At 45.7% G+C, this 26,882-nt stretch overlaps 3 protein-coding genes across 15 annotated transcripts in view; all 3 read right to left on the bottom strand.

Moving 5' to 3' along the window:
* meltf (melanotransferrin) overlaps positions 1 to 2,535 on the bottom strand; it is a 13,253-nt gene extending 10,718 nt beyond the window's left edge. Inside the window, exons 1-5 of the mRNA XM_014123614.2 lie at positions 2,226 to 2,535; positions 1,693 to 1,847; positions 1,246 to 1,345; positions 505 to 690; positions 47 to 197 (exon numbers count right to left, since the gene is read on the bottom strand). Coding sequence (XP_013979089.1) covers positions 47 to 197; positions 505 to 690; positions 1,246 to 1,345; positions 1,693 to 1,847; positions 2,226 to 2,268 — 635 coding nt within the window. The 5' untranslated portion in view covers positions 2,269 to 2,535. The remainder of the gene's footprint in view (positions 1 to 46; positions 198 to 504; positions 691 to 1,245; positions 1,346 to 1,692; positions 1,848 to 2,225) is intronic.
* A 5,197-nt stretch (positions 2,536 to 7,732) lies between these two features.
* LOC123724541 (keratin-associated protein 10-4) lies at positions 7,733 to 10,775 on the bottom strand. The gene is made up of 2 exons (XM_045688705.1): positions 9,395 to 10,775; positions 7,733 to 9,118 (listed from the first exon to the last, which is right to left on the bottom strand). Exons 1-2 carry the CDS (start codon positions 10,773 to 10,775, stop codon positions 8,898 to 8,900), a joined length of 1,602 nt encoding a protein of 533 aa, XP_045544661.1. The 3' UTR covers positions 7,733 to 8,897.
* A 984-nt stretch (positions 10,776 to 11,759) lies between these two features.
* The window catches only part of dlg1a (discs large MAGUK scaffold protein 1a), a 389,839-nt gene continuing 374,716 nt past the window's right edge, over positions 11,760 to 26,882 (bottom strand). For all 13 annotated transcript variants that reach the window (XM_045687910.1, XM_045687907.1, XM_045687908.1 and 10 more), the window contains 5 exons: positions 15,475 to 15,576; positions 15,141 to 15,313; positions 14,528 to 14,637; positions 12,396 to 12,487; positions 11,760 to 12,293 (listed from right to left, as the gene is read on the bottom strand). In XM_045687910.1, the coding sequence (XP_045543866.1) occupies positions 12,187 to 12,293; positions 12,396 to 12,487; positions 14,528 to 14,637; positions 15,141 to 15,313; positions 15,475 to 15,576 (584 nt within the window). In that variant the 3' untranslated portion in view covers positions 11,760 to 12,186. The remainder of the gene's footprint in view (positions 12,294 to 12,395; positions 12,488 to 14,527; positions 14,638 to 15,140; positions 15,314 to 15,474; positions 15,577 to 26,882) is intronic.

The following is a 26,882-nucleotide window of genomic DNA, read 5'->3' as shown; positions in this document are numbered from 1 at the left end:
TCCAGTAGTAAAGGCTGTACAGTGTCAGTGTGATAGTGTACCTTACCTGAAGGCCCCGCTGTAAGCGTAGTATCTCTCCTTGTCAGTGTTGTCACATACGAACTGTCCATCGTTGTTGCCTTTACACAGCTGGCAAAGGGAGGGAGGGTCTTCCTGTGACCCAGGGATACAGCTGGCATTAAAGAAATCTGCCACGCCTGGAGGAACACCACACACACGTTAGTGGTGTATTGGTTTCAAAGCACCTACAGTGTAGTGTGACGTGGATGTTGATTAAGGCAGCCCCCCCCCCCTCTCTCTCTGATTCAGAGGGGTTGGGTTAAATGCAGAAGACACATTTCAGTTGAAAACATTCAGTTGGTATCCCTCCTTTCCCTTATTTATATGTGGGTGTGTGTGTGTGTCCATGTGGTTGTATGTGTTTTTTGTGCGTACAGGCACGCATGTGTGTGTGTGTGTGTTTGCTTGCATGCGTACACTAGCGTGTGTGTCACAATTCCCTACCCTGTGGGATGTTACAGCCCATGACAGACATCTTGCTCTGGTCGATGAGGTATCCCAGGGGCATGTTCCAGCCGGCAGTACGTCCCTTCCCTGTGTGACATGTCTTCCTGCCCTTCAGTGTGTTGATGTTGATGTCCGGGTTCATCTTATTCACCACGGCAACCGCATAGTAGGTGGTGCCCTCTCCTGTGGAGGTCAGGGGTCAGAGTGATAGTAATCTGTTATTGGACCAGTTGATCATGTGCTTCCCTCTTTCACGTTGAGGAACAGAGTCAAAACAGACACACATGACCTCGTCCGCTTTCATAAGACAGTGCATCTCAGTGCTAGAGTCGTCACTACAGACACCCTGGTTCGAATCCAGGCTGTATCACAACCGACCGTGATTGGGAGTCCCAAAGGGCTGCGCACAATTGGCCCAGCGTTGTCCGGTTTTGGCCAGGGTAGGCCGTCATTGTAAATAAGAATTTGTTCTTAACTGACTTGCCTAGTTAAATAAAACAAACTTGAATCTCTAGTAAATCATTAACATACAGTATGTACTAAATTTACACGATATGGCTTCATCTTTCTGCGTTACGGGTAAAGTTTGTACAAGCATGTCATAAAACAGTAAAAATATCCAACGCACTATCATAAATCGTTGAATAGACACAAATGACTTTATGCGAAATTGGTGACAGACATACTGTGATAGTGTGCTGCAATATCAGAAATATAAGACAAACATAAACTCTTTACCATCGGCAGAAGTCTCTCCTGCAGCTATTTTGAAGTCAGTTTCTTCCCCCAGTGTGTAGATATCCTTAGCGCTCATTGAAAAGGCATCTACTTGGTTTTTCTAGAAAAAAAAATGAAGAGGGGTTTAAATAGCACGTTTCAATGGTTAATGCAACTGTATGAAATGAAATAGTGTTTCTTCCTAATCAGTCGGACTCAGGACATCAGCAGATACTCCTAGACAACTAGGTCAACACACGCTCCAAAGGTGATATCACTATCCCATCCGACTCAAATAAACAAACAATATCACAGAAATGATCAGGAAAATATAACATCAACTGTCACAAACAACTGAATATATATATATATTTTAGATTTGATCAAGTTTTATAGGAAGTCATTATCATAATATGATTGTAATATAAACGGAAATGTGCCCTATTTATCTGAAAGAGCCCCACTTACCCCGATCTTCTGCGCGCATCCTTCCACAGACGCGTCGCTGACGCATTGGATAGTCGGACGGATGGCCACACTGTTGAAGGCCTGCGCCATAGCGTTACATTTGGTCATCTCCTGAGCGGAGATTGCGCACCATCTTATAGTGCTCTGGCCAGACACTGAATAGGGAACACATTCAAACAAAAACAATCCGATTTTTGTTGTTGTCCTATGGCTACTCAATACCCAATGTTCATGGAGTACACAACCAAACGTCCACTGCGCAAATTCGTCTGTTACAAATTGAAATTCCATCCAGAAACCTCAATGTGCTGATAATATCTTGCATTTTATACGGATTCATATTAATCCAACTTTTATTCAAATGTAGTCTTTGCAGCTATTATTGTTTTATAGTACACATATAACTATGATTTTTTAAATAAAACCTTTATTTAACTAGGCAAGTCTGAATCTAGGGCAGATTAAAATATGTCGTTATTTTACCTCCACACCTCCATAATATACCATTATATTGATAAAAAAAAGAATCTCACCAATCTGAAGGCCTAATATCAGAGAGGCGACGAGTACCCACATAGTGACGGTGTCAGCTAGGCGTGAGAATGCCTGATCCTGTAAAACCTCTTTATTTATAACTGCCCGATCTCTGATAGGGGCTCCAAAGTACAAGTTCCAAGTAGAGCTCCAGCTTTCCGCATACCGTCAAACCAGTTATGAGTATTTTACAACATAATTGTATTGGAATCAGTAAACTTTCTAGCTATTCTTCGTCTAACGTTTTCTCTGAGACTTCGTGACTTCCAGACAGTTAGCTTATACCTGGAAAGACACGTCCCTCTGCCCGCACCTGGCGCTTGGCCAGACCGAGCACACAGAGGCCATTGACTGGGAAAGACCCCACCTCCGCTGGCCCTGCCCGGTGCTTTTCCATCGTACATCTCAAGGACGTTGGGGGGGGGGTCTTGTTCTAAGTTTTATGTGAAGACTAGGCTAGTAGTAAAAGCGCACCGTCATAACTAATTTCCCATACTGCTGTCTTATTTCTTATGTCATGTTTTCTCTTGTTTCCTTACCAGTGTTTCAATACAATCAAATATTTTTTTTTCACAAAAGTCATTTCTGAATGGGATATGAGGAAAAAACTACAAAAATCTTAGGTAAGATAAGATGCTGGTTCACTGAACAAAAATATAAAAGCAACCTGCAACAAGTTTTTACTGAGTAATATAACGATCATATAAGGAAATCAGTCAATTTAAATTAATTAATTAGGCCCTAATCTTTGGATTTCACATGACTTGGAATACAGATATGCATCTGTTGGTCACAGATACCTAAAAAGGTAGGGGAGTGGATCAGAAAACCATTCAGTATCTGGTGTGACCACCATTTGCCTCATGCAGCGAGACACATCTCCTTCACATAGAGTTGATCAGGCTGTTGATTGTGGCCTGTGGAATGTTGTCCCACTCCTCTTCAATGGCTGGATATTAGCTGGAACTGGAACACGCAGATCCAGAGCATCCCAAACATGCTCAATGGCTGGGATGTCTAGTGAGTATGCAGGCCATGGAATAACTGGGACATTTTCAGCTTCCAGGAATTGTGTACAGATCCTTGTGACATGGGGCAGTGCATTATTATGCTGAAACATGAGGTGATGGCGGTGGATGAATGGCACAACAATGGGCCTCAGGATCTTGTCACGGTATCTCTGTGCATTTAAATTGCCATCGATAAAATGCAATTGTGTTCATTGTCCATAGCTTATGCCTGCCCATACCATAACCCCACCGCACTCTGTTCACAATGTTGACAATCGCAAACCGTTCGCCCACACAACACCATACATGTTGTTACATGTTGCCATCTGCCCGGTACAGTTGAACCGGGATTCATTCGTGAAGAGCACACTTCTCCAGCGTGCCAGTGGCAATCGAAGGTGAGCATTTTCAACACCGAAGTCGGTTACGACGCCGATCTGCAGTCAGGGACAAGACCCTGGTGAGGACGACAAGCACCCAGATGAGCTTCCCTGAGACGCTATCTGACAGTTTATGGCAAAAATTCTTTCGTTTTGCAAATCCACAGTTTCATCAGCTGAAAATATGCATCAAAAACAATGATTTTACTGAGTTACAGTTCACATAAGGATATTAGTCAATTAAAATAAATGAATTAGGCCCTAATCTATGGATTTCACATGACTGGGCAGCCATGGGTGGGCCTGGGAGGGCATAGGCCCACCCACTTGGGAGCCAGGCTCACCCATTGCGGAGGCAGGCGCAGCCAATCTTTCCCCACGAAAGGGCTTTATTACAGATAGAAATATTCCTCAGTTTCATCAGCTGTCCGGTTGGCTGGTCTAAGATCCCACAGGTGAAGAAGCAGGATGTGGAGGTCCTGGGCTGGCGGGGTTACACGTGGTCTGCGGTTGTGAGGCCGGTTGAACGTACTGCCAAATTCTCTAAAATGACGTTGGAGGCGGCTTATGATAGAGAAATTAACATTCAATTCTCTGGCAACAGCTCTGGTGGACATTCCTGCAGTCAGCATGCCAAATGCCCACTCCCTCAAAACTTGAGACATCTGTGACAATGTGTTGTATGACAAAACTACATATTTTAGAGTGGTCTTTTATTGTCCCCAACACAAGGTGCACCTGTGTAATGATCCTGCTGTTTAATCAGCTTTTTGATATGCCACACCTGTCAGGTGGATGGATTATCTTGGTAAAGGAGAAATGCTCACTAACAGGGATGTAAACAAATTTGTACATAGAATTTGAGAGAAATAAGCTTTTTATGTGTATGGAAAATTCGTGGGATCTTTTATTTCAGCTCATGAAACATGGGACCAACACTTTACGTTGCGTTTATATTTTTGTTCAGTGTACATCAGAATCAAGGTGAACCATTGTAACCTGGCTTACTTGGGTATTTAGTAGTAGCTTTGAAAAACTTGTTTTACCTATTAATTTGCAATTGGGGAACATACACTACAATCCCCAAAAGTATGTGGACACCCCTTCAAATGAGCGGATTCGGCTACTTCAGCCACACCCGTTGCTGACAGGTGTATAAAATAAAGCACACAGCCATGCACTCTCCATAGACAAACATTGGCAGTAGAATGGCCTTACTGAAGAGCTCAGGGACTTTCAACATGGCACTGTCATAGGATGCCACCTTTCCAACAAGTCAGTTAATCAAATTTCTTCCCTGCTAGAGCTGCCCCAGTCAACTGTAAGTGTTGTTATTGTGTAGTGGAAATTTCTAGGAGCAACAACGTCTCAGCAGCGAAGTGGTAGGCCACACAAGCTCACAGAATGGGACTGCCGAGTGCTGAAACGGAAAAAAATAATCAGAGTTCCAAACTGCCTCTGGAAGTAACCTCAGCACAAGAACTGTTTGTCGGGAGCTTCATCAAATCGATTCCCATGGCCGGGCAAGCCTAAGATCAACATACGCAATGCCAAGCGCCGGCTGAAGTGGTGTAAAGCTCGCCGCCATTGGACTCTGAAGCCTTGGAAACGTGTTCTCTGGTGTAATGATTCATGCTTCACCATCTGGCAGTCCGATGTACAAATCTGGGTGTGGTGGATGCCAGGAGAACGCTACCTGGCCCAATACATAGCGTCAACTGTAAAGTCTGGTGGAGGAGGAATAATGGTCTGGGGCTGTTTGTCATGGTTCAGGCTAGGCCCCTTAGTTCCAGTGAAGGGAAATCTTAATGCTACAGCATACAATGACATTCTAGACAATTCTGTGCTTCCAACTTTATGGAAACAGTTTGGGGAAGGCCCTTTCCTGTTTCAGCATAACAATGCACCCGGGCACAAAGCAAGGTCCATACAGAAATGGTTTGTCGAGATCGGTGTGGAAGAACTTGACTGGCCTGCACAGAGCCCTGACCTCAACCCCATCGAACACCTTTGTGATGAATTGGAACGGCGACTGCGAGCCAGGCCTAATAGCCCAACATCAGTGCCCAACCTCACTAATACTCGTGGCTGAATGGAAGCAAGTCCCCACAGCAATGTTCCAACATCTGGTGGAAATTCTTCCCAGAAGAGTGAAGGCTGTTATAGCAGCAAAGGGGGACCAACTCCATAATAATGTCCATGATTTTGGAATGAGTTGTTCAACGAGCAAGTGTCCACATACATAGTAGTGTATATATAATTCAGTAAAGAGGATCTCAAAATAGGGTCTGTGGTCCCTTCAGGGTCCATGGAAGAAGTCCAGGTGTTCTACTTGTTTTTACATGTCTCAGTATTCCTCTTGGTTGGAACTTCAACTGACTGAACAAGGCATACTATAAATCAGCACAACAGTAGACGTACTGTACATCATAAAACGATCTAATGCCTCCGGTCCGGTGGTGGTACTATACCATCAACTCCAATATACCCCAGTTATTGCCATCCACTTCCAGATACCTGTAATATATTGCCCCATAAAACACGACAGCTGTCTATAATAGGAAATACATCTTGCTTAGCCTCGAAGTTAGGACTTTAACCTGTTGATATGCTGAGAGTGTCTGTGTGCCAAGTTCTCATTGATCAAACACACTGTTGTAGCCAATCATACTAGCAGTGATCCATTTAGTTAAACTGCTAGAAGAGACACATTAGACATGTGTATATCCACACTCACAACAAAACAACAGATGTCCTTTAATACCTTATAACAGTGGATAATATACTTGAGCTACATGATTAATTCCAAGAATATAATCAGCACATACTATAGTATTTGTTATATGCACCAAAGTAGACATGGGAAAAAAATAGCCTTATTTTTGTTTGTTTTTATAGTGCACATGTAACTTTTTTGTTTCATGTTTATGCGGAACTCTGGATTACAGTGACACGTGTTTATGTCTGAGTGGACTACTCTGGTTAAATCACATGTTTATGTCTGAGTGGACTACTCTGGTTAAATCACATGTTTATGTCTGAGTGGACTACTCTGGTTAAATCACATGTTTATGTCTGAGTGGACTACTCTGGTTAAATCACATGTTTATGTCTGAGTGGACTACTCTGGTTAAATCACATGTTTATGTCTGAGTGGACTACTCTGGTTAAATCACATGTTTATGTCTGAGTGGACTACTCTGGTTAAATCACATGTTTATGTCTGAGTGGACTACTCTGGTTAAATCACATGTTTATGTCTGAGTGGACTACTCTGGTTAAATCACATGTTTATGTCTGAGTGGACTACTCTGGTTAAATCACATGTTTATGTCTGAGTGGACTACTCTGGTTAAATCACATGTTTATGTCTGAGTGGACTACTCTGGTTAAATCACATGTTTATGTCTGAGTGGACTACTCTGGTTAAATCACATGTTTATGTCTGAGTGGACTACTCTGGTTAAATCACATGTTTATGTCTGAGTGGACTACTCTGGTTAAATCACATGTTTATGTCTGAGTGGACTACTCTGGTTAAATCACATGAGAAACAGGACACCACTAACTTAAGAGTTTCAGTAAAGAGGTAGGGAGAGTAACACGCACACACACACACACTAGTGAACTTGTAATTTAACTACATTTTACAGTAGTTTGGTTGAACTAAATTTAAATCTAGGTTGTGTTTTCAGTAGTTAATTACTTATATATTTTTTTTACCATGCAGCGGTGTAGCCAACTACTCTACACACTACTTTCGTTACAAAATAAAATATGGATGAAGTAGGCAAGAAGTTCCTTTATCTTTCAGCATCAGGACTGCCCAATTATCACCTGAAACAGTTTGTGTTTAATATATTACACATTCTGTTAACATCTGACTCCAGATGGATCTGTTCTTGCAGTCTATTACAACTCAGATTTAAATTGGATAATTTTCCACTAAGTAGATCGGGAAAGGATGTAGTGAACTACTGTTTCTAAGTAATTAAGTTAACTATATTTTTCTTAAGTGTAGCTTAACTTCTTTCAGTGTGAAGTAAATTATATGTTCAGAGTAGCTTCCCCAACACAGAGAGAGAAACATCTAGAAGGAAGAGACTCACAGCACTATGATGTATGAGAAAGGGTTTATTGGCAGTTCTCCTCTTTATGACAAATTGAATGAATCAGGAAAGGGATTATTTACAAACTCGAATCCAAAAGTGAGATAGAAAGCAGTGGTGAGGTGGTGAAGAACAAGAAGAACCAGAAGAAGAACAAGTCTTATAGAAAACAATCATCTCTGTGGAAGCAGGAGAGGGAGGGAGGATTCCAGCACGGCGTCCTCCGGAGGACAGTTAAAGGCGTTGCGCTTCAGAGCGCGTTGTTAGATCTTTTCCCCTTCAGATACGAACAACGGCCATGTCCACACACACTCTTGAGGACTGTCTAACTGTCTACTCCAGTGTGTGTCTGTCTGAACGATCCCCTCGCGGAGCTTGAAGATATGACGTCACAATCCTCGGTGAACACAGACCCCTCTGTTTCCCCTTGTTTGTTATTTAATAAAGACTACTGCTTTTAAAAACCATGCACATCATCACATGAAAAAAGAAAACTGGCAGGGAAGTGGACATGGAGAGGGGGAGAGGAGAACCAGCGCCCACCATGTCGGTTACTTTACATTTCCACTGCTTCACCAACACAGTTCACACCCCAGCCAGTCAGCGGAGTTCAGAGTTAGGGGTGTATGTCTGTCCTGTTCCGACCCTAACCTTAACCCCATTCTCTGGCCATACAGAGTCATTCTCTGGCCTTACAGAGGGACCTGACTCAGGACCACAGGTCTCCTCTGCTCTACTGAATGCATAAGAAACTAACTGAAACCGATAGGTGTTGGTGAAAGTAAAGGAAAATATATTTATATATATATATATATTCATATTTATACGTTCAACATGGCAAAGAAAATAATTCCCCATAGCTGTATGAGTCTTGAAGTAAAGCTCAATATAGACTTTTTATTATAACAAAATAGGCAGTAGACTGAGGGTTAAATATACGTTAAAATCTCAGTGTACAATAAATTCTTTCGGTTTTTGCTTCCTTCCTACTACTACTAATACACCTGGAGTCAGTTTAAAAACAGCCTTTCATTTACTCTATTCCTGTTCAGGAAAGCTTATTGACAAAGAACAGATTCAAATCATCAGGGATCGTAAAGTCAGTGAAGGCGGCTATGATAAGAAACAGCCTTTTGTGTGCCAGAGTGAAGTCCACTCATCACTCTCTAACCTTAGTTCCCTCTGTGCAGTTTGAATAGTATGTATGTATGGCTGTCATGTGAGCAGAGACAAAGGACAACTAAAGAACAACAAAAACATGACGAGGGAAAACATGACGGGGGAAAACATGACGGGGGAAAACATGACGAGGGAAAACATGACGAGGGAAAACATGACGAGGGAAAACATGACGAGGGAAAACATGACGAGGGAAAACATGACGAGGGAAAACATGACGAGGGAAAACATGACGAGGGAAAACATGACGAGGGAAAACATGAAAAACATGACGAGGGAAAACATGACGGGGGAAAACATGACGAGGGAAAACATGACGAGGGAAAACATGACGAGGGAAAACATGAAAAACATGACGAGGGAAAACATGACGAGGGAAAACATGAAAAACATGACGAGGGAAAACATGACGGGGGAAAACATGACGAGGGAAAACATGAAAAACATGATGGGGGAAAACATGACGAGGGAAAACATGACGAGGGAAAACATGATGAGGGAAAACATGACGAGGGAAAACATGACGGGGGAAAACATGACGGGGGAAAACATGACGGGGGAAAACATGACGAGGGAAAACATGACGAGGGAAAACATGACGAGGGAAAACATGACGAGGGAAAACATGACGAGGGAAAACATGACGGGGGAAAACATGACGAGGGAAAACATGAAAAACATGACGAGGGAAAACATGACGGGGGAAAACATGACGGGGGAAAACATGACGAGGGAAAACATGACGGGGGAAAACATGACGGGGGAAAACATGACGAGGGAAAACATGACGAGGGAAAACATGACGGGGGAAAACATGACGGGGGAAAACATGACGAGGGAAAACATGACGGGGGAAAACATGACGAGGGAAAACATGACGAGGGAAAACATGACGAGGGAAAACATGACGAGGGAAAACATGACGAGGGAAAACATGAAGAGGGAAAACATGAAAAACATGACGAGGGAAAACATGACGAGGGAAAACATGACGAGGGAAAACATGACGAGGGAAAACATGACGAGGGAAAACATGAAGAGGGAAAACATGAAAAACATGACGAGGGAAAACATGACGAGGGAAAACATGACGAGGGAAAACATGACGGGGGAAAACATGACGGGGGAAAACATGACGGGGGAAAACATGACGGGGGAAAACATGACGGGGGAAAACATGACGGGGGAAAACATGACGAGGGAAAACATGACGAGGGAAAACATGACGAGGGAAAACATGACGAGGGAAAACATGAAAAACATGACGAGGGAAAACATGACGAGGGAAAACATGACGAGGGAAAACATGACGAGGGAAAACATGACGAGGGAAAACATGAAAAACATGACGGGGGAAAACATGACGAGGGAAAACATGACGAGGGAAAACATGACGAGGGAAAACATGACGAGGGAAAACATGAAAAACATGACGGGGGAAAACATGACGGGGGAAAACATGACGAGGGAAAACATGACGGGGGAAAACATGACGAGGGAAAACATGACGGGGGAAAACATGACGAGGGAAAACATGAAAAACATGACGAGGGAAAACATGACGGGGGAAAACATGACGGGGGAAAACATGACGAGGGAAAACATGACGAGGGAAAACATGACGAGGGAAAACATGACGAGGGAAAACATGACGAGGGAAAACATGACGGGGGAAAACATGACGAGGGAAAACATGACGGGGGAAAACATGACGAGGGAAAACATGACGAGGGAAAACATGAAAAACATGACGAGGGAAAACATGACGGGGGAAAACATGAAAAACATGACGAGGGAAAACATGACGAGGGAAAACATGAAAAACATGACGAGGGAAAACATGACGGGGGAAAACATGACGGGGAAAACATGACGAGGGAAAACATGACGGGGGAAAACATGACGGGGGAAAACATGACGGGGGAAAACATGACGAGGGAAAACATGACGAGGGAAAACATGAAAAACATGACGAGGGAAAACATGACGGGGAAAACATGAAAAACATGACGAGGGAAAACATGACGGGGGAAAACATGACGGGGGAAAACATGACGAGGGAAAACATGACGAGGGAAAACATGACGAGGGAAAACATGACGGGGGAAAACATGACGAGGGAAAACATGACGGGGGAAAACATGACGGGGGAAAACATGACGGGGGAAAACATGACGAGGGAAAACATGACGAGGGAAAACATGAAAAACATGACGAGGGAAAACATGACGGGGGAAAACATGAAAAACATGACGAGGGAAAACATGACGAGGGAAAACATGAAAAACATGACGAGGGAAAACATGACGGGGGAAAACATGACGGGGGAAAACATGACGAGGGAAAACATGACGGGGGAAAACATGACGAGGGAAAACATGACGAGGGAAAACATGACGAGGGAAAACATGAAAAACATGACGAGGGAAAACATGACGGGGGAAAACATGACGGGGGAAAACATGACGGGGGAAAACATGACGAGGGAAAACATGACGGGGGAAAACATGACGGGGGAAAACATGACGGGGGAAAACATGACGGGGGAAAACATGACGAGGGAAAACATGACGAGGGAAAACATGACGAGGGAAAACATGACGAGGGAAAACATGACGAGGGAAAACATGACGAGGGAAAACATGACGAGGGAAAACATGACGAGGGAAAACATGACGAGGGAAAACATGATGGGGGAATGCTCAGAACACTCTGAAACATGCTCTTTTAAAGCTATAACGTGCAAAGTTTAGCCTCATGTCATTTCCTTTACGAACCCATACATGAATGCATTTCCTTTACGAACCCCATACATGAATGCATTTCCTTTCAATAATATGAAAGAAAAAAAAAAGTACACGAAATGATTTATTATTTGTATATATATGCATCTAAATCATGTTCCTTAAACATTAAGGACTTGTACCATAAAAATCTCCCCATAAGATGCTGGTCGCCAAAGCCCGTACCTCCTTAGCAGGAAAAACATCCAGAGACAAGGACAGCCCAAGAAAACACCAGAGAGAGAGAGAGAGAGAGAGTGAGAGAGAGAATGTGTGTGTGTGTGATAGAGAAAGCATTAAAGAATTGTGTGTGTGTGTATGTGGGTCTATGCGTGAACAGATCCCCAGATACTAATGGAACGACACCAGCCAGTGTGACAGTGGGGAGCAGGGCGGCGGCGGGGGGGGGGTCCTATGCTCAGGGCATAAAATTAGACGTAAAATCAAAGAAGAAAACGAGGATGGCGAGAAAAAAAAAGGTCATCTCTTCTGTCCTCCTTCACAACTTGTCCTTGGCAGGCACCCAGATGAAGGGTCCTGACTGCTCCTCAATGAGCCTCTTCACCGTGTTATAAATCTCCTCCAGAGAGTCCCCCTGGACTATAGCTGCAACGACACACAGAGCCGACACACATTAGACACAACACTACATGTAAAACATACTAAATATATATATATACTGTAGTGGTGTGGGGGGGATGGACTCACCAGTGAAGTGCTCAGTGAACTCCTGCTCCAGCTTCATGGCTCGGTCAAATGTCTTCCTCCCCTGGTCCTCTGTTAGCCTCTTATTCATCTCCCTATCGAGAGAGATACAGAGAGAGAGAGAGAGACAGAGGAGGGACAGGAGATAGACAGGAGATAGAGAAGAGAGACAGGGAGAGAGGTGAGAGAGAGAAAGAGAGGGACAGAGAGAACGATGAGAGAGAGGATGAGAAGGAGAGAGAGAGGATGACAAAGGTGTTGCCCTATATACAGTATATAGTGTCTTTGGAAAGTATTCAGACCCCTAGACTTTTTCCACATTTTGTTACGTTATAGCGTTACTCTAAAATTGATTAAATTAATACAATCTACACACAATACCCCATTATCACAAAGTGGAAACAGGTTCTTAGAAATGTTTGCAAATTTATTAAATATAAAAAACAGAAATACCGCATTTACATAAGTATTCAGACTCTTTGCTACGAGACCCGAAATTAAGCTCAGGTACATCCTGTTACCATTGATCATCCTTGAGATGTTTCTACAACTTGGAGTCCACCTGTGGTAAATTCAATTGATTAGACATGATTTGGAAAGACACACACCTGTCTATATAAGGTCCGACAGTTGACAGTGCATGTCAGAGCAAAAACCAAGCCATGATGTTGAAGGAATTGTCCGTAGAGCTCCGAGATAGGTTTGTGTCGAGGCACAGATCTGGTCAAGGTTACCAAAACATTTCTGCAGCATTGAAAGTCCCCAAGAACACAGTGGCCTTCATCATTCTTAAATGGAAAAAGTTTGGAAGAAGCACCAGACTCTTCCTAGAGCTGGCAGCCCGGCCAAACTGAGCAAACGGGGGAGAAGGGCCTTGGTCAGGGAGGTGACCAAGAACCCGATGGTCACTCTGACAGCGCTCCTCTGTGGAGATGGGAGAACCTTCCAGAAGGACAACCATCTCTGCAGGACTCCACCAATCAGGCCTTTATGGTAGAGTGGCCAGACGGATGACACTCCTCAGTAAAAGGCACGACAGCTCACTTGGAGTTTGCCAAAAGGCCCCTAAAGACTCTCAGACCATGAGAAACAAGATTCTCTGTTCTGATGAAACCAAGATTGAACTCTTTGGCCTGAATGCCAAGCGTCATGTCTGGAGGAAACCTGGCACCATCCCTAAGGTGAAGCATGGTGGTGGCAGCCACATGCTATGAGGATGTTTCTCAGCGGCAAGGACTTGGAGACTAGTCAGGATTGAGGCAAAGATGAACGGAGCAAAGCGAGATCCTTGATGAAAACCTGCTCCAGAGCACTCAGGACCTCAGACTGGGGAGAAGGTTCACCATCCAACAGGACAACGACCCTAAGCACACAGCCAAGATTACACACGAGTGGCTTCGGGACAAGTCTCTGAATGTTCTTCAGCCAGAGACCGGACCTGAACCCCATCTAACATCTCTGGAGACCTGAAAATAGCTGTGCAGCAACACTCCCCATCCAACCTGACAAAGTTTGAGGGGATCTGCAGATAAGAATGGGAGAAACTCCCCAAATACAGGTGTGCCAAGCTTGTAGCATCATACCCAAGAAGACTCGAGGCTGTAATCGCTGCCAAAGGTGCTTCAACAAAGTACTGAGTGAAGGGTCTGAATAATTATGTAAATGTAATATTTCAGTGTTTTATTTTTTATAAATTAGCAAAAATGTCTAAAAACCTGTTTTTGCTTTGTCATTATGGGGTATTGTGTGTAGATTGATGAGGGAAAAAACAAATACATTTTATAATAAGGCTGTAACGTAATAAAATGTGGAAAAAGTCAAGGGGTCTGAATACTTTCCGAAGGCACTGTATATCTCTTAATTCCCACCATCCCCTAGGGCAGAAGACTTTGACCTCTTAATTCCCACCATCCCCTAGGGCAGAAGACTTTGACCTCTTAATACCCACCATTCCCTAGGGCAATAGACTTTGGCCTCGTAATGCCCATCATCCCCTAGGGCAGAAGACTTTGGCCTCTTAATACCCATCATCCCCTAGGGCAATATACTTTGGCTTCTTAATACCCATCATCCCCTAGGGCAGAGGACTTTGGCCTCTTAATATGAAAATGAAATGTTGAATGAAAATAACTTACAGGATATTCTCCACAGACTTGGGCTTGATGAAAATAGCGATGGGGTAGAGCATGGTTGATTGCAATCGCTTGATGGCGTTGCCTGAAACATCCAGGATGCAATGCTTCCCCTGGACATAAACAAAGAGAGAGTGAAGACATGTCATCACAACATAGCTGTATGCTGACACTTCCTCCTCTCCTCCTCCTCTCTTCCCCCTCTCCTCCACCTCCTCTCTTCCTCCTTCTCCTCCCTCTCATCCTCCTCCTTTCTTCCCCCTCTCTTCCTCCTCCTCTCTTCCTCCTATTTCTCTCCTCCTATTTCCCTCCTCCTCCTATTTCCTCCCTCTCCTCCTCCTCCTCTCTTCCCCCTCTCCTATTTCCCCCATCTCTCCCCCTATTTCCCCCTCTCCTCCTCCTCTCTCCCCCCTCTTCCCCCTCCTCCTATTTCCCCCCTCTCCTTATCCTCTCTACCCCCTCTCCTCCTCCTCTCTTCCCCCTCTCCTCCTCCTCCTCTCTTCCCCCTCTCTTCCTCCGATTTCCCCCCTCTCCTCCTCCTCTCTTCCTCCTATTTCCCCCCTCTCCTCTTCCCCCTCTCCTCCTCCTCCTCTCCTCCTCCTCTTCCTCCGTTCACCTTCTCAGCGACCTCCCGTACAGACTGGACGCTGGTTCCATACAGGTGGTTGTTGTACTGGCCCGCCTCGATGAACTTGTGGTCCTGGATGTCTTTCTCCATCTGCTCCCTGGACACCACAAAATGGTAGTCTCTGGCATCCACTTCGTAATCCCGCTTCGGTCTGGTCGTGTCTGAATAACCGGACAAAGACAATGAAGATGTATTTACATTTGTTTTGATATATTTCATTAGCGACAGCCCTGATGAACTGGTTATCACACATCTAGGTACAAGACGAGAACGGTCAACATAAACATCAAATTGTGTATGTAACAAAAACATTGGTACTCACGTGGGACACAGGACCCAAATTTGTCGGGGAACTCTGAGATGAGGTCATCATTGATGCGGTCTTTCATTGGCCCCAGGATGATGACAGGCCGTGTGTAGTTCACTGGACAGACACAAGAGGGATCGACTGTAACAACACTGCACTTACAGAAGCACATTACAATCAATTGACAGTGGGATGACTAACTCATTGAGATAACCAACTAACTCTAATTGAGATAATCAACTAACTAAGTGAGATAACCAACTAACTCTAATTGAGATAATCAACTAACTAAGTGAGATAACCAACTAACTCTAATTGAGATAATCAACTAACTAAGTGAGATAACCAACTAACTCTAATTGAGATAATCAACTAACTAAGTGAGATAACCAACTAACTCTAATTGAGATAATCAACTAACTAAGTGAGATAACCAACTAACTCTAATTGAGATAATCAACTAACTAAGTGAGATAACCAACTAACTCTAATTGAGATAATCAACTAACTAAGTGAGATAACCAACTAACTCTAATTGAGATAATCAACTAACTAAGTGAGATAACCAACTAACTCTAATTGAGATAATCAACTAACTAAGTGAGATAACCAACTAACTCTAATTGAGATAATCAACTAACTAAGTGAGATAACCAACTAACTCTAATTGAGATAATCAACTAACTAAGTGAGATAACCAACTAACTCTAATTGAGATAATCAACTAACTAAGTGAGATAACCAACTAACTCTAATTGAGATAATCAACTAACTAAGTGAGATAACCAACTAACTCTAATTGAGATAATCAACTAACTAAGTGAGATAACCAACTAACTCTAATTGAGATAATCAACTAACTAAGTGAGATAACCAACTAACTCTAATTGAGATAATCAACTAACTAAGTGAGATAACCAACTAACTCTAATTGAGATAATCAACTAACTAAGTGAGATAACCAACTAACTCTAATTGAGATAATCAACTAACTAAGTGAGATAACCAACTAACTCTAATTGAGATAATCAACTAACTAAGTGAGATAACCAACTAACTCTAAGATAACCAACTAACTCTAATTGAGATAACCAACTATCTCTAATGAGGAAGTGAATTCTGAGATGCCCCAAGATACTGCTGTTGTGTGACAGGTGATGTGTGTGTGACAGGTGATGTGTGTGTGTGACAGGTGATGTGTGTGTGACAGGTGATGTGTGGTGTGTCAGGTGATGTGTGTGTGTCAGGTGATGTGTGTGTGACAGGTGATGTGTGTGTGTCAGGTGATGTGTGTGTGTCAGGTGATGTGTGTGTGTGTCAGGTGATGTGTGTGTGTGACAGGTGATGTGTGTGTGTCAGGAGATGTGTGTCAGGTGATGTGTGTGTGACAGGTGATGTGTGTGTGACAGGTGATGTGTGTCAGGTGATGTGTTGTGTGTCAGGTGATGTGTGTGTGTCAGGAGATGTGTGTCAGGTGATGTGTGTGTGTCAGGTGATGTGTGTGTGTCAGGTGATGTGTGTGTGTCAGGTGATGTGTGTGTGTCAGGTGATGTGTGGGTGACAGGTGATGTGTGTGTGACAGGTGATGTGTGGGTGACAGGTGATGTGTGTGTGACAGGTGATGTGTGTGTGACAGGTGATGTGTGTGTGTCAGGAGATGTGTGTCAGGTGATGTGTGTGTGTCAGGTGATGTGTGTGTGACAGGTGATGTGTGTGTGACAGGTGATGTGTGTGACAGGTGATGTGTGTGTGTCAGGAGATGTGTGTCAGGTGATGTGTGTGTGACAGGTGACGTGTGTGTGTCAGGTGATGTGTGTCAGGAGATGTGTGTAAGGAGATGTGTTGTGTGTCAGGTGATGTGTGTGTGTCAGGTGATGTGTGTGTGTCAGGTGATGTGTGTGTGACAGGTGATGTGTGTGTGTCAGGTGATGTGTGTGTGACATGTGATGTGTTTGTGACAGGTGATGTGTTGTGTGACATGTGATGTGTTGTGTGACAGGTGATGTGTTGTGTGACAGGTGATGTGTGTGTGTGTCAGGTGATGTGTGTGTGTGTCAGGTGATGTGTGTGTGACAGGTGATGTGTGTGTGACAGGTGATGTGTGTGTGACAGGTGATGTGTGTGTGACAGGTGATGTGTGTGTGACAGGTGATGTGTGTGTGACAGGTGATGTGTGTGTGACAGGTGATGTGTGTGTGTCAGGTGATGTGTGTGTGTCAGGTGATGTGTGTGTGTGACAGGTGATGTGTTATGTGTGACAGGTGATGTGTTATGTGTCAGGTGATGTGTGTGTGTCAGGTGATGTGTGTGTGTCAGGTGATGTGTGTGTGTCAGGTGATGTGTGTGTGTGTCAGGTGATGTGTGTGTGTCAGGTGATGTGTGTGTGACAGGTGATGTGTGTGTGACAGGTGATGTGTGTGTGTGTCAGGTGATGTGTGTGTGTGTCAGGTGATGTGTGTGTGACAGGTGATGTGTTGTGTGACAGGTGATGTGTTGTGTGACAGGTGATGTGTGTGTGACAGGTGATGTGTGTGTGACAGGTGATGTGTGTGTGACAGGTGATGTGTGTGTGACAGGTGATGTGTGTGTGACAGGTGATGTGTGTGTGTCAGGAGATGTGTGTGTGTCAGGAGATGTGTGTCAGGTGATGTGTTGTGTGACAGGTGATGTGTGTGTGTCAGGTGATGTGTGTGTGACAGGTGATGTGTGTGTGACAGGTGATGTGTGTGTGACAGGTGATGTGTGTGTGACAGGTGATGTGTGTGTGTGACAGGTGATGTGTGTGTGTCAGGAGATGTGTGTCAGGTGATGTGTGTGTGACAGGTGATGTGTTGTGTGTCAGGTGATGTGTGTGTGTGACAGGTGATGTGTGTGTGTCAGGAGATGTGTGTCAGGTAATGTGTGTGTGTCAGGAGATGTGTGTCAGGTGATGTGTTGTGTGTGACAGGTGATGTGTTGTGTGTGACAGGTGATGTGTGTGTGTCAGGTGATGTGTGTGTGTCAGGTGATGTGTGTGTGTCAGGTGATGTGTGTGTGTCAGGAGATGTGTGTCAGGTGATGTGTGCGTGTCAGGAGATGTGTGTGTGACAGGTGATGTGTGTGTGTGTGACAGGTGATGTGTTGTGTGTCAGGTGATGTGTTGTGTGTCAGGTGACGTGTGTGTGTCAGGTGACGTGTGTTGTGTGACAGGTGATGTGATGTGTGTGTGTCAGGTGATGTGATGTGTGTGTGTCAGGTGATGTGTGTGTGACAGGTGATGTGTGTGTGACAGGTGATGTGTGTGTGTCAGGTGATGTGTGTGTGACAGGAGATGTGTGTGTGACAGGAGATGTGTGTGTGACAGGTGATGTGTGTGTGACAGGTGATGTGTGTGTGACAGGTGATGTGTGTGTGACAGGTGATGTGTGTGTGTGTCAGGTGATGTGTGTGTGACAGGTGATGTGTTGTGTGACAGGTGATGTGTGTGTGACAGGTGATGTGTGTATGACAGGTGATGTGTGTGTGTCAGGTGATGTGTTGTGTGACAGGTGATGTGTGTGTGTCAGGTGATGTGTTGTGTGTCAGGTGATGTGTTGTGTGTCAGGTGGTGTGGGTGTGACAGGTGATGTGGGTGTGACAGGTGATGTGTGTGTGACAGGTGATGTGTGTGTGTCAGGTGATGTGTTTGTGTCAGGAGATGTGTGTGTGTCAGGAGATGTGTGTGTGTCAGGAGATGTGTGTGTGACAGGTGATGTGTGTGTGACAGGTGATGTGTGTGTGACAGGTGATGTGTGTGTGTCAGGTGATGTGTGTGTGTGTCAGGTGATGTGTGTGTGACAGGTGATGTGTTGTGTGACAGGTGATGTGTGTGTGACAGGTGATGTGTGTGTGACAGATGATGTGTGTGTGACAGGTGATGTGTGTGTGACAGGTGATGTGTGTGTGTGTCAGGTGATGTGTGTGTGTGTCAGGTGATGTGTGTGTGTCAGGTGATGTGTGTGTGACAGGTGATGTGTGTGTGACAGGTGATGTGTGTGTGACAGATGATGTGTGTGTGACAGGTGATGTGTTGTGTGACAGGTGATGTGTGTGTGACAGGTGATGTGTGTGTGACAGGTGATGTGTGTGTGTCAGGTGATGTGTGTGTGACAGGTGATGTGTGTGTGTCAGGTGATGTGTGTGTCAGGTGATGTGTTGTGTGACAGGTGATGTGTCGTGTCAGGTGATGTGTGTGTGACAGGTGATGTGTGTGTGTGACAGGTGATGTGTGTGTGACAGGTGATGTGTGTGTGACAGGTGATGTGTGTGTGACAGGTGATGTGTGTGTGACAGGTGATGTGTGTGTGACAGGTGATGTGTGTGTGACAAGTGATGTGTGTGTGACAGGTGATGTGTGTGTGACAGGTGATGTGTGTGTGACAGGTGATGTGTGTGTGTACAGGTGATGTGTGTGTGTCAGGTGATGTGTGTGTGACAGGTGATGTGTGTGTGACAGGTGATGTGTGTGTGACAGGTGATGTGTGTGACAGGTGATGTGTGTGTGACAGGTGATGTGTGTGTGACAGGTGATGTGTTGTGTGACAGGTGATGTGTGTGTGTCAGGTGATGTGTGTGTGTCAGAGATGATGTGTGTGTCAGGTGATGTGTGTCACAGGTGATGTGTGTGTGTCAGGAGATGTGTGTCAGGTGATGTGTGTGTGACAGGTGATGTGTGTGTGTCAGGTGATGTGTGTGGGTCAGGTGATGTGTGTGTGTACAGGTGATGTGTGTGTGACAGGTGATGTGTGTGTGACAGGTGATGTGTGTGTGACAGGTGATGTGTGTGTGACAGGTGATGTGTGTGTGACAGGTGATGTGTGTGCGACAGGTGATGTGTTGTGTGACAAGTGATGTGTTGTGTGACAGGTGATGTGTGTGTGTCAGGTGATGTGTTGTGTGACAGGTGATGTGTGTGTGTCAGGTGATGTGTGTGTGACAGGTGATGTGTGTGTGACAGGTGATGTGTGTGTGACAGGTGATGTGTGTGTGTGACAGGTGATGTGTGTGTGACAGGTGATGTGTGTGTGACAGGTGATGTGTGTGTGACAGGTGATGTGTGTGTGTCAGGTGATGTGTGTGTGTGACAGGTGATGTGTGTGTGTCAGGTGATGTGTGTGTGTCAGGTGATGTGTGTGTGACAGGTGATGTGTGTGTACAGGTGATGTGTGTGTGACAGGTGATGTGTGTGTGTGTCAGGTGATGTGTGTGTCAGGTGATGTGTGTGTGACAGGTGATGTGTGTGTGACAGGTGATGTGTGTGTGTCAGGTGATGTGTGTGTGACAGGTGATGTGTGTGTGTCAGGTGATGTGTGTGTGACAGGTGATGTGTGTGTGTCAGGTGATGTGTGGTGTCAGGTGATGTGTGTGTGTCAGGTGATGTGTGTGCGACAGGTGATGTGTGTGTGACAGGTGATGTGTGTGTGACAGGTGATGTGTGTGTGTCAGGTGATGTGTGTACAGGTGATGTGTGTGTGACAGGTGATGTGTGTGTGTCCAGGTGATGTGTGTGTCAGGTGATGTGTGTGTGACAGGTGATGTGTGTGTGACAGGTGATGTGTGTGTGTCAGGTGATGTGTGTCCAGGTGATGTGTGTGTGTCCAGGTGATGTGTGCCAGGTGATGTGTGTGACAGGTGATGTGTGTGTGACGGTGATGTGTGTGTGCAGGTGATGTGTGTGTGACAGGTGATGTGTGTGTGACAGGTGATGTGTGTGTGTCAGGTGATGTGTGTGTGACAGGTGATGTGTGTGTGTCAGGTGATGTGTGTGGACAGGTGATGTGTGTGTGTCAGGAGATGTGTGTCCAGGTGATGTGTGTGTGACAGGTGATGTGTGTGTGTCAGGTGATGTGTGTGTGTCAGGTGATGTGTGTGTGACAGGTGATGTGTGTGTGACAGGTGATGTGTGTGTGACAGGTGATGTGTTGTGACAGGTGATGTGTGTGTGTCAGGTGATGTGTGTGTGTGCAGGTGATGTGTGTGTGTCAGGTGATGTGTGTGTGACAGGTGATGTGTGTGTGACAGGTGATGTGTGTGTGACAGGTGATGTGTGTGTGTCAGGTGATGTGTGTGTCAGGTGATGTGTGTGACAGGTGATGTGTGTGTGACAGGAGATGTGTGTGTGACAGGTGATGTGTGTGTGTCAGGAGATGTGTGTGTGTCAGGTGATGTGTGTGTGTCAGGTGATGTGTGTGTGACAGGTGATGTGTGTGTGACAGGTGATGTGTGTGTGTCAGGAGATGTGTGTGTGACAGGTGATGTGTGTGTGTCAGGTGATGTGTGTGTGTCAGGTGATGTGTGTGTGACAGGTGATGTGTGTGTGACAGGTGATGTGTGTGTGTCAGGTGATGTGTGTGTGACAGGTGATGTGTGTGTGTGACAGGTGATGTGTTATGTGTCAGGTGATGTGTGTGTGTCAGGTGATGTGTGTGTGTCAGGTGATGTGTGTGTGTGTCAGGTGATGTGTGTGTGTCAGGTGATGTGTGTGTGACAGGTGATGTGTGTGTGACAGGTGATGTGTGTGTGACAGATGATGTGTGTGTGACAGGTGATGTGTTGTGTGACAGGTGATGTGTGTGTGACAGGTGATGTGTGTGTGTCAGGTGATGTGTGTGTGTCAGGAGATGTGTGTGTCACAGGTGATGTGTGTGTGTCAGGTGATGTGTGTGTGTACAGGTGATGTGTGTGTGACAGGTGATGTGTGTGGGTCAGGTGATGTGTGTGTGTGACAGGTGATGTGTGTGTGACAGGTGATGTGTGTGTGACAGGTGATGTGTGTGTGACAGGTGATGTGTGTGTGACAGGTGATGTGTTTGTGACAGGTGATGTGTTGTGTGACAGGTGATGTGTGTGTGTCAGGTGATGTGTGTGTCAGGTGATGTGTGTGTGTCAGGTGATGTGTGTGTGACAGGTGATGTGTGTGTGACAGGTGATGTGTGTGTGTCAGGAGATGTGTGTGTGACAGGTGATGTGTGTGTGTCAGGTGATGTGTGTGTGACAGGTGATGTGTGTGTGACAGGTGATGTGTGTGTGACAGGTGATGTGTGTGTGTCAGGTGATGTGTGTGTGACAGGTGATGTGTGTGTGTACAGGTGATGTGTTGTGTGTCAGGTGATGTGTGTGTGTCAGGTGATGTGTGTGTGTCAGGTGATGTGTGTGTGTCAGGTGATGTGTGTGTGTCAGGTGATGTGTGTGTGACAGGTGATGTGTGTGTGACAGGTGATGTGTGTGTGTCAGGTGATGTGTGTGTGACAGGTGATGTGTTGTGTGACAGGTGATGTGTGTGTGACAGGTGATGTGTGTGTGCCAGGAGATGTGTGTGTCAGGTGATGTGTGTGTCCAGGTGATGTGTGTGTCAGGTGATGTGTGTGACAGGTGATGTGTGTGTGACAGGTGATGTGTGTGTGTCAGGTGATGTGTGTGTGTACAGGTGATGTGTGTGCGACAGGTGATGTGTGTGTGACAGGTGATGTGTGTGTGACAGGTGATGTGTGTGTACAGGTGATGTGTGTGTGACAGGTGATGTGTGTGTACAGGTGATGTGTGTGTGACAGGTGATGTGTGGTGTGTCAGGTGATGTGTTGTGTGACAGGTGATGTGTGTGTGACAGGTGATGTGTGTGTGACAGGTGATGTGTGTGTGACAGGTGATGTGTGTGTGACAGGTGATGTGTGTGTGTGACAGGTGATGTGTGTGTCAGGGCAGGTGATGTGTGTGTGACAGGTGATGTGTTGTGTGTCAGGTGATGTGTGTGTGACAGGTGATGTGTGTGTGTCAGGTGATGTGTGTCAGGTGATGTGTGTGTGACAGGTGATGTGTGTCAGGTGATGTGTGTGTGACAGGTGATGTGTGTGTGTCAGGTGATGTGTTGTGTGTGACAGGTGATGTGTTGTGTGTGAAAGGTGATGTGTGTGTGTCAGGTGATGTGTGTGTGTCAGGTGATGTGTGTGTGTCAGGTGATGTGTGTGTTCAGGAGATGTGTGTGTGTCAGGAGATGTGTGTCAGGTGATGTGTGCGTGTCAGGAGATGTGTGTGTGACAGGTGATGTGTGTGTGACAGGTGATGTGTTGTGTGTCAGGTGATGTGTTGAGTGTCAGGTGATGTGTGTGTGTCAGGTGATGTGTGTTGTGTGACAGGTGATGTGATGTGTGTGTGTCAGGTGATGTGATGTGTGTGTGTCAGGTGATGTGTGTGTGACAGGTGATATGTGTGTGACAGGTGATGTGTTGTGTGTCAGGTGATGTGTGTGTGTGACAGGTGATGTGTGTGTGTCAGGAGATGTGTGTCAGGTAATGTGTGTGTGACAGGTGATGTGTGTGTGTCAGGAGATGTGTGTCAGGTGATGTGTTGTGTGTGACAGGTGATGTGTTGTGTGTGACAGGTGATGTGTGTGTGTCAGGTGATGTGTGTGTGTCAGGTGATGTGTGTGTGTCAGGTGATGTGTGTTGTGTGACAGGTGATGTGATGTGTGTGTGTCAGGTGATGTGATGTGTGTGTGTCAGGTGATGTGTGTGTGACAGGTGATGTGTGTGTGACAGGTGATGTGTGTGTGACAGGTGATGTGTGTGTGTCAGGTGATGTGTGTGTGACAGGAGATGTGTGTGTGACAGGAGATGTGTGTGTGACAGGTGATGTGTGTGTGTCAGGAGATGTGTGTGTGTCAGGTGATGTGTGTGTGTCAGGTGATGTGTGTGTGACAGGTGATGTGTGTGTGACAGGTGATGTGTGTGTGTCAGGAGATGTGTGTGTGACAGGTGATGTGTGTGTGTCAGGTGATGTGTGTGTGTCAGGTGATGTGTGTGTGACAGGTGATGTGTGTGTGACAGGTGATGTGTGTGTGTCAGGTGATGTGTGTGTGACAGGTGATGTGTGTGTGACAAGTGATGTGTTATGTGTCCAGGTGATGTGTGTGTGTCAGGTGATGTGTGTGTGTCAGGTGATGTGTGTGTGTGCAGGTGATGTGTGTGTGTCAGGTGATGTGTGTGTGACAGGTGATGTGTGTGTGACAGGTGATGTGTGTGTGACAGATGATGTGTGTGTGACAGGTGATGTGTTGTGTGACAGGTGATGTGTGTGTGACAGGTGATGTGTGTGTGACAGGTGATGGGTGTGTGTCAGGTGATGTGTGTGTGCAGGTGATGTGTGTGTGTCAGGTGATGTGTGTGTCAGGTGATGTGTTGTGTGACAGGTGATGTGTGTGTGACAGGTGATGTGTGTGTGTCAGGAGATGTGTGTGACAGGTGATGTGTGTGTGACAGGTGATGTGTGTGTGTCAGGTGATGTGTGTGTGTCAGGTGATGTGTGTGTGTCAGGTGATGTGTGTGTGTCAGGTGATGTGTGTGTGTGACAGGTGATGTGTGTGTGTCAGGAGATGTGTGTCAGGTAATGTGTGTGTGACAGGTGATGTGTTGTGTGTCAGGTGATGTGTGTGTGTCAGGTGATGTGTGTTGTGTGACAGGTGATGTGATGTGTTGTGTGTCAGGTGATGTGATGTGTGTGTGTCAGGTGATGTGTGTGTGACAGGTGATGTGTGTGTGACAGGTGATGTGTGTGTGTCAGGTGATGTGTGTGTGACAGGAGATGTGTGTGTGACAGGAGATGTGTGTGTGTCAGGTAATGTGTTGTGTGACAGGTGATGTGTGTGTGTCCGGAGATGTGTGTGTGACAGGTGATGTGTGTGTGTGACAGGTGATGTGTTGTGTGTCAGGTGATGTGTTGTGTGTCAGGTGATGTGTGTGTGTCAGGTGATGTGTGTGTGTCAGGTGATGTGTGTGTGACAGGTGATGTGTGTGTGACAGGTGATGTGTGTGTGTCAGGAGATGTGTGTCAGGTGATGTGTTGTGTGACAGGTGATGTGTGTGTGTGTCAGGTGATGTGTGTGTGTGTCAGGTGATGTGTGTGTGACAGGTGATGTGTGTGTGACAGGTGATGTGTGTGTGACAGGTGATGTGTGTGTGACAGGTGATGTGTGTGTGTGACAGGTGATGTGTGTGTGTCAGGTGATGTGTGTGTGACAGGTGATGTGTGTGTGACAGGTGATGTGTGTGTGACAGGTGATGTGTGTGTGTCAGGAGATGTGTATGTGACAGGTGATGTGTGTGTGACAGGTGATGTGTGTGTGTCAGGTGATGTGTGTGTGTCAGGAGATGTGTGTGTGTCAGGAGATGTGTGTGTCACAGGTGATGTGTGTGTGTCAGGAGATGTGTGTCAGGTGATGTGTGTGTGACAGGTGATGTATCTGTGTCAGGTGATGTGTGTGGGTCAGGTGATGTGTGTGTGTGACAGGTGATGTGTGTGTGACAGGTGATGTGTGTGTGACAGGTGATGTGTGTGTGACAGGTGATGTGTGTGTGACAGGTGATGTGTGTGTGACAGGTGATGTGTTTGTGACAGGTGATGTGTTGTGTGACAAGTGATGTGTTGTGTGACATGTGATGTGTTGTGTGTCAGGTGATGTGTTGTGTGACAGGTGATGTGTGTGTGTCAGGTGATGTGTGTGTGACAGGTGATGTGTGTGTGACAGGTGATGTGTGTGTGACAGGTGAAGTGTGTGTGACAGGTGATGTGTGTGTGTGACAGGTGATGTGTGTGTGTCAGGAGATGTGTGTCAGGTGATGTGTGTGTGTCAGGAGATGTGTGTCAGGTGATGTGTGTGTGACAGGTGATGTGTTGTGTGTCAGGTGATGTGTGTGTGTGACAGGTGATGTGTGTGTGTCAGGAGATGTGTGTCAGGTAATGTGTGTGTGACAGGTGATGTGTGTCAGGTGATGTGTGTGTGACAGGTGATGTGTGTGTGTCAGGAGATGTGTGTCAGGTGATGTGTTGTGTGTGACAGGTGATGTGTTGTGTGTGACAGGTGATGTGTGTGTGTCAGGTGATGTGTGTGTGTCAGGTGATGTGTGTGTGTCAGGTGATGTGTGTGTGTCAGGAGATGTGTGTGTGTCAGGAGATGTGTGTCAGGTGATGTGTGCGTGTCAGGAGATGTGTGTGTGACAGGTGATGTGTGTGTGACAGGTGATGTGTTGTGTGTCAGGTGATGTGTTGTGTGTCAGGTGATGTGTTGTGTCAGGTGATGTGTTGTGTGTCAGGTGATGTGTTGTGTGTCAGGTGGTGTGGGTGTGACAGGTGATGTGGGTGTGCCAGGTGATGTGTGTGTGACAGGTGATGTGTGTGTCAGGTGATGTGTGTGTGTCAGGAGATGTGTGTGTGTCAGGAGATGTGTGTGTGACAGGTGATGTGTGTGTGACAGGTGATGTGTGTGTGTCAGGAGATGTGTGTCAGGTGATGTGTGTGTGTCAGGTGATGTGTGTGTGTCAGGAGATGTGTGTCAGGTGATGTGGTGTGACAGGTGATGTGTTGTGTGACAGGTGATGTGTGTGTGACAGGTGATGTGTGTGTGACAGGTGATG

Source organism: Salmo salar, chromosome ssa10 (assembly GCF_905237065.1).
Source record: "Salmo salar chromosome ssa10, Ssal_v3.1, whole genome shotgun sequence".
NCBI classification, from domain to species: Eukaryota; Metazoa; Chordata; class Actinopteri; order Salmoniformes; family Salmonidae; genus Salmo; species Salmo salar.
The sequence above is the reverse complement of the archived record's forward strand: the minus strand, read 5'-3'. Positions and strand labels throughout refer to the sequence as shown.

Bases quoted from the DNA above. Each gene is read 5' to 3' on its own strand.
- LOC123724541 (XM_045688705.1), bottom strand. From the start codon at position 10,775: ATGTTTTCCCCGTCATGTTTTCCCCCGTCATGTTTTCCCTCGTCATGT. The intron at 9,119-9,394 runs GTTTTCCCTCGT...TTCCCTCGTCAT, and splicing joins GTCATGTTTTCCCTCATCAT to GTTTTCCCTCGTCATGTTTT.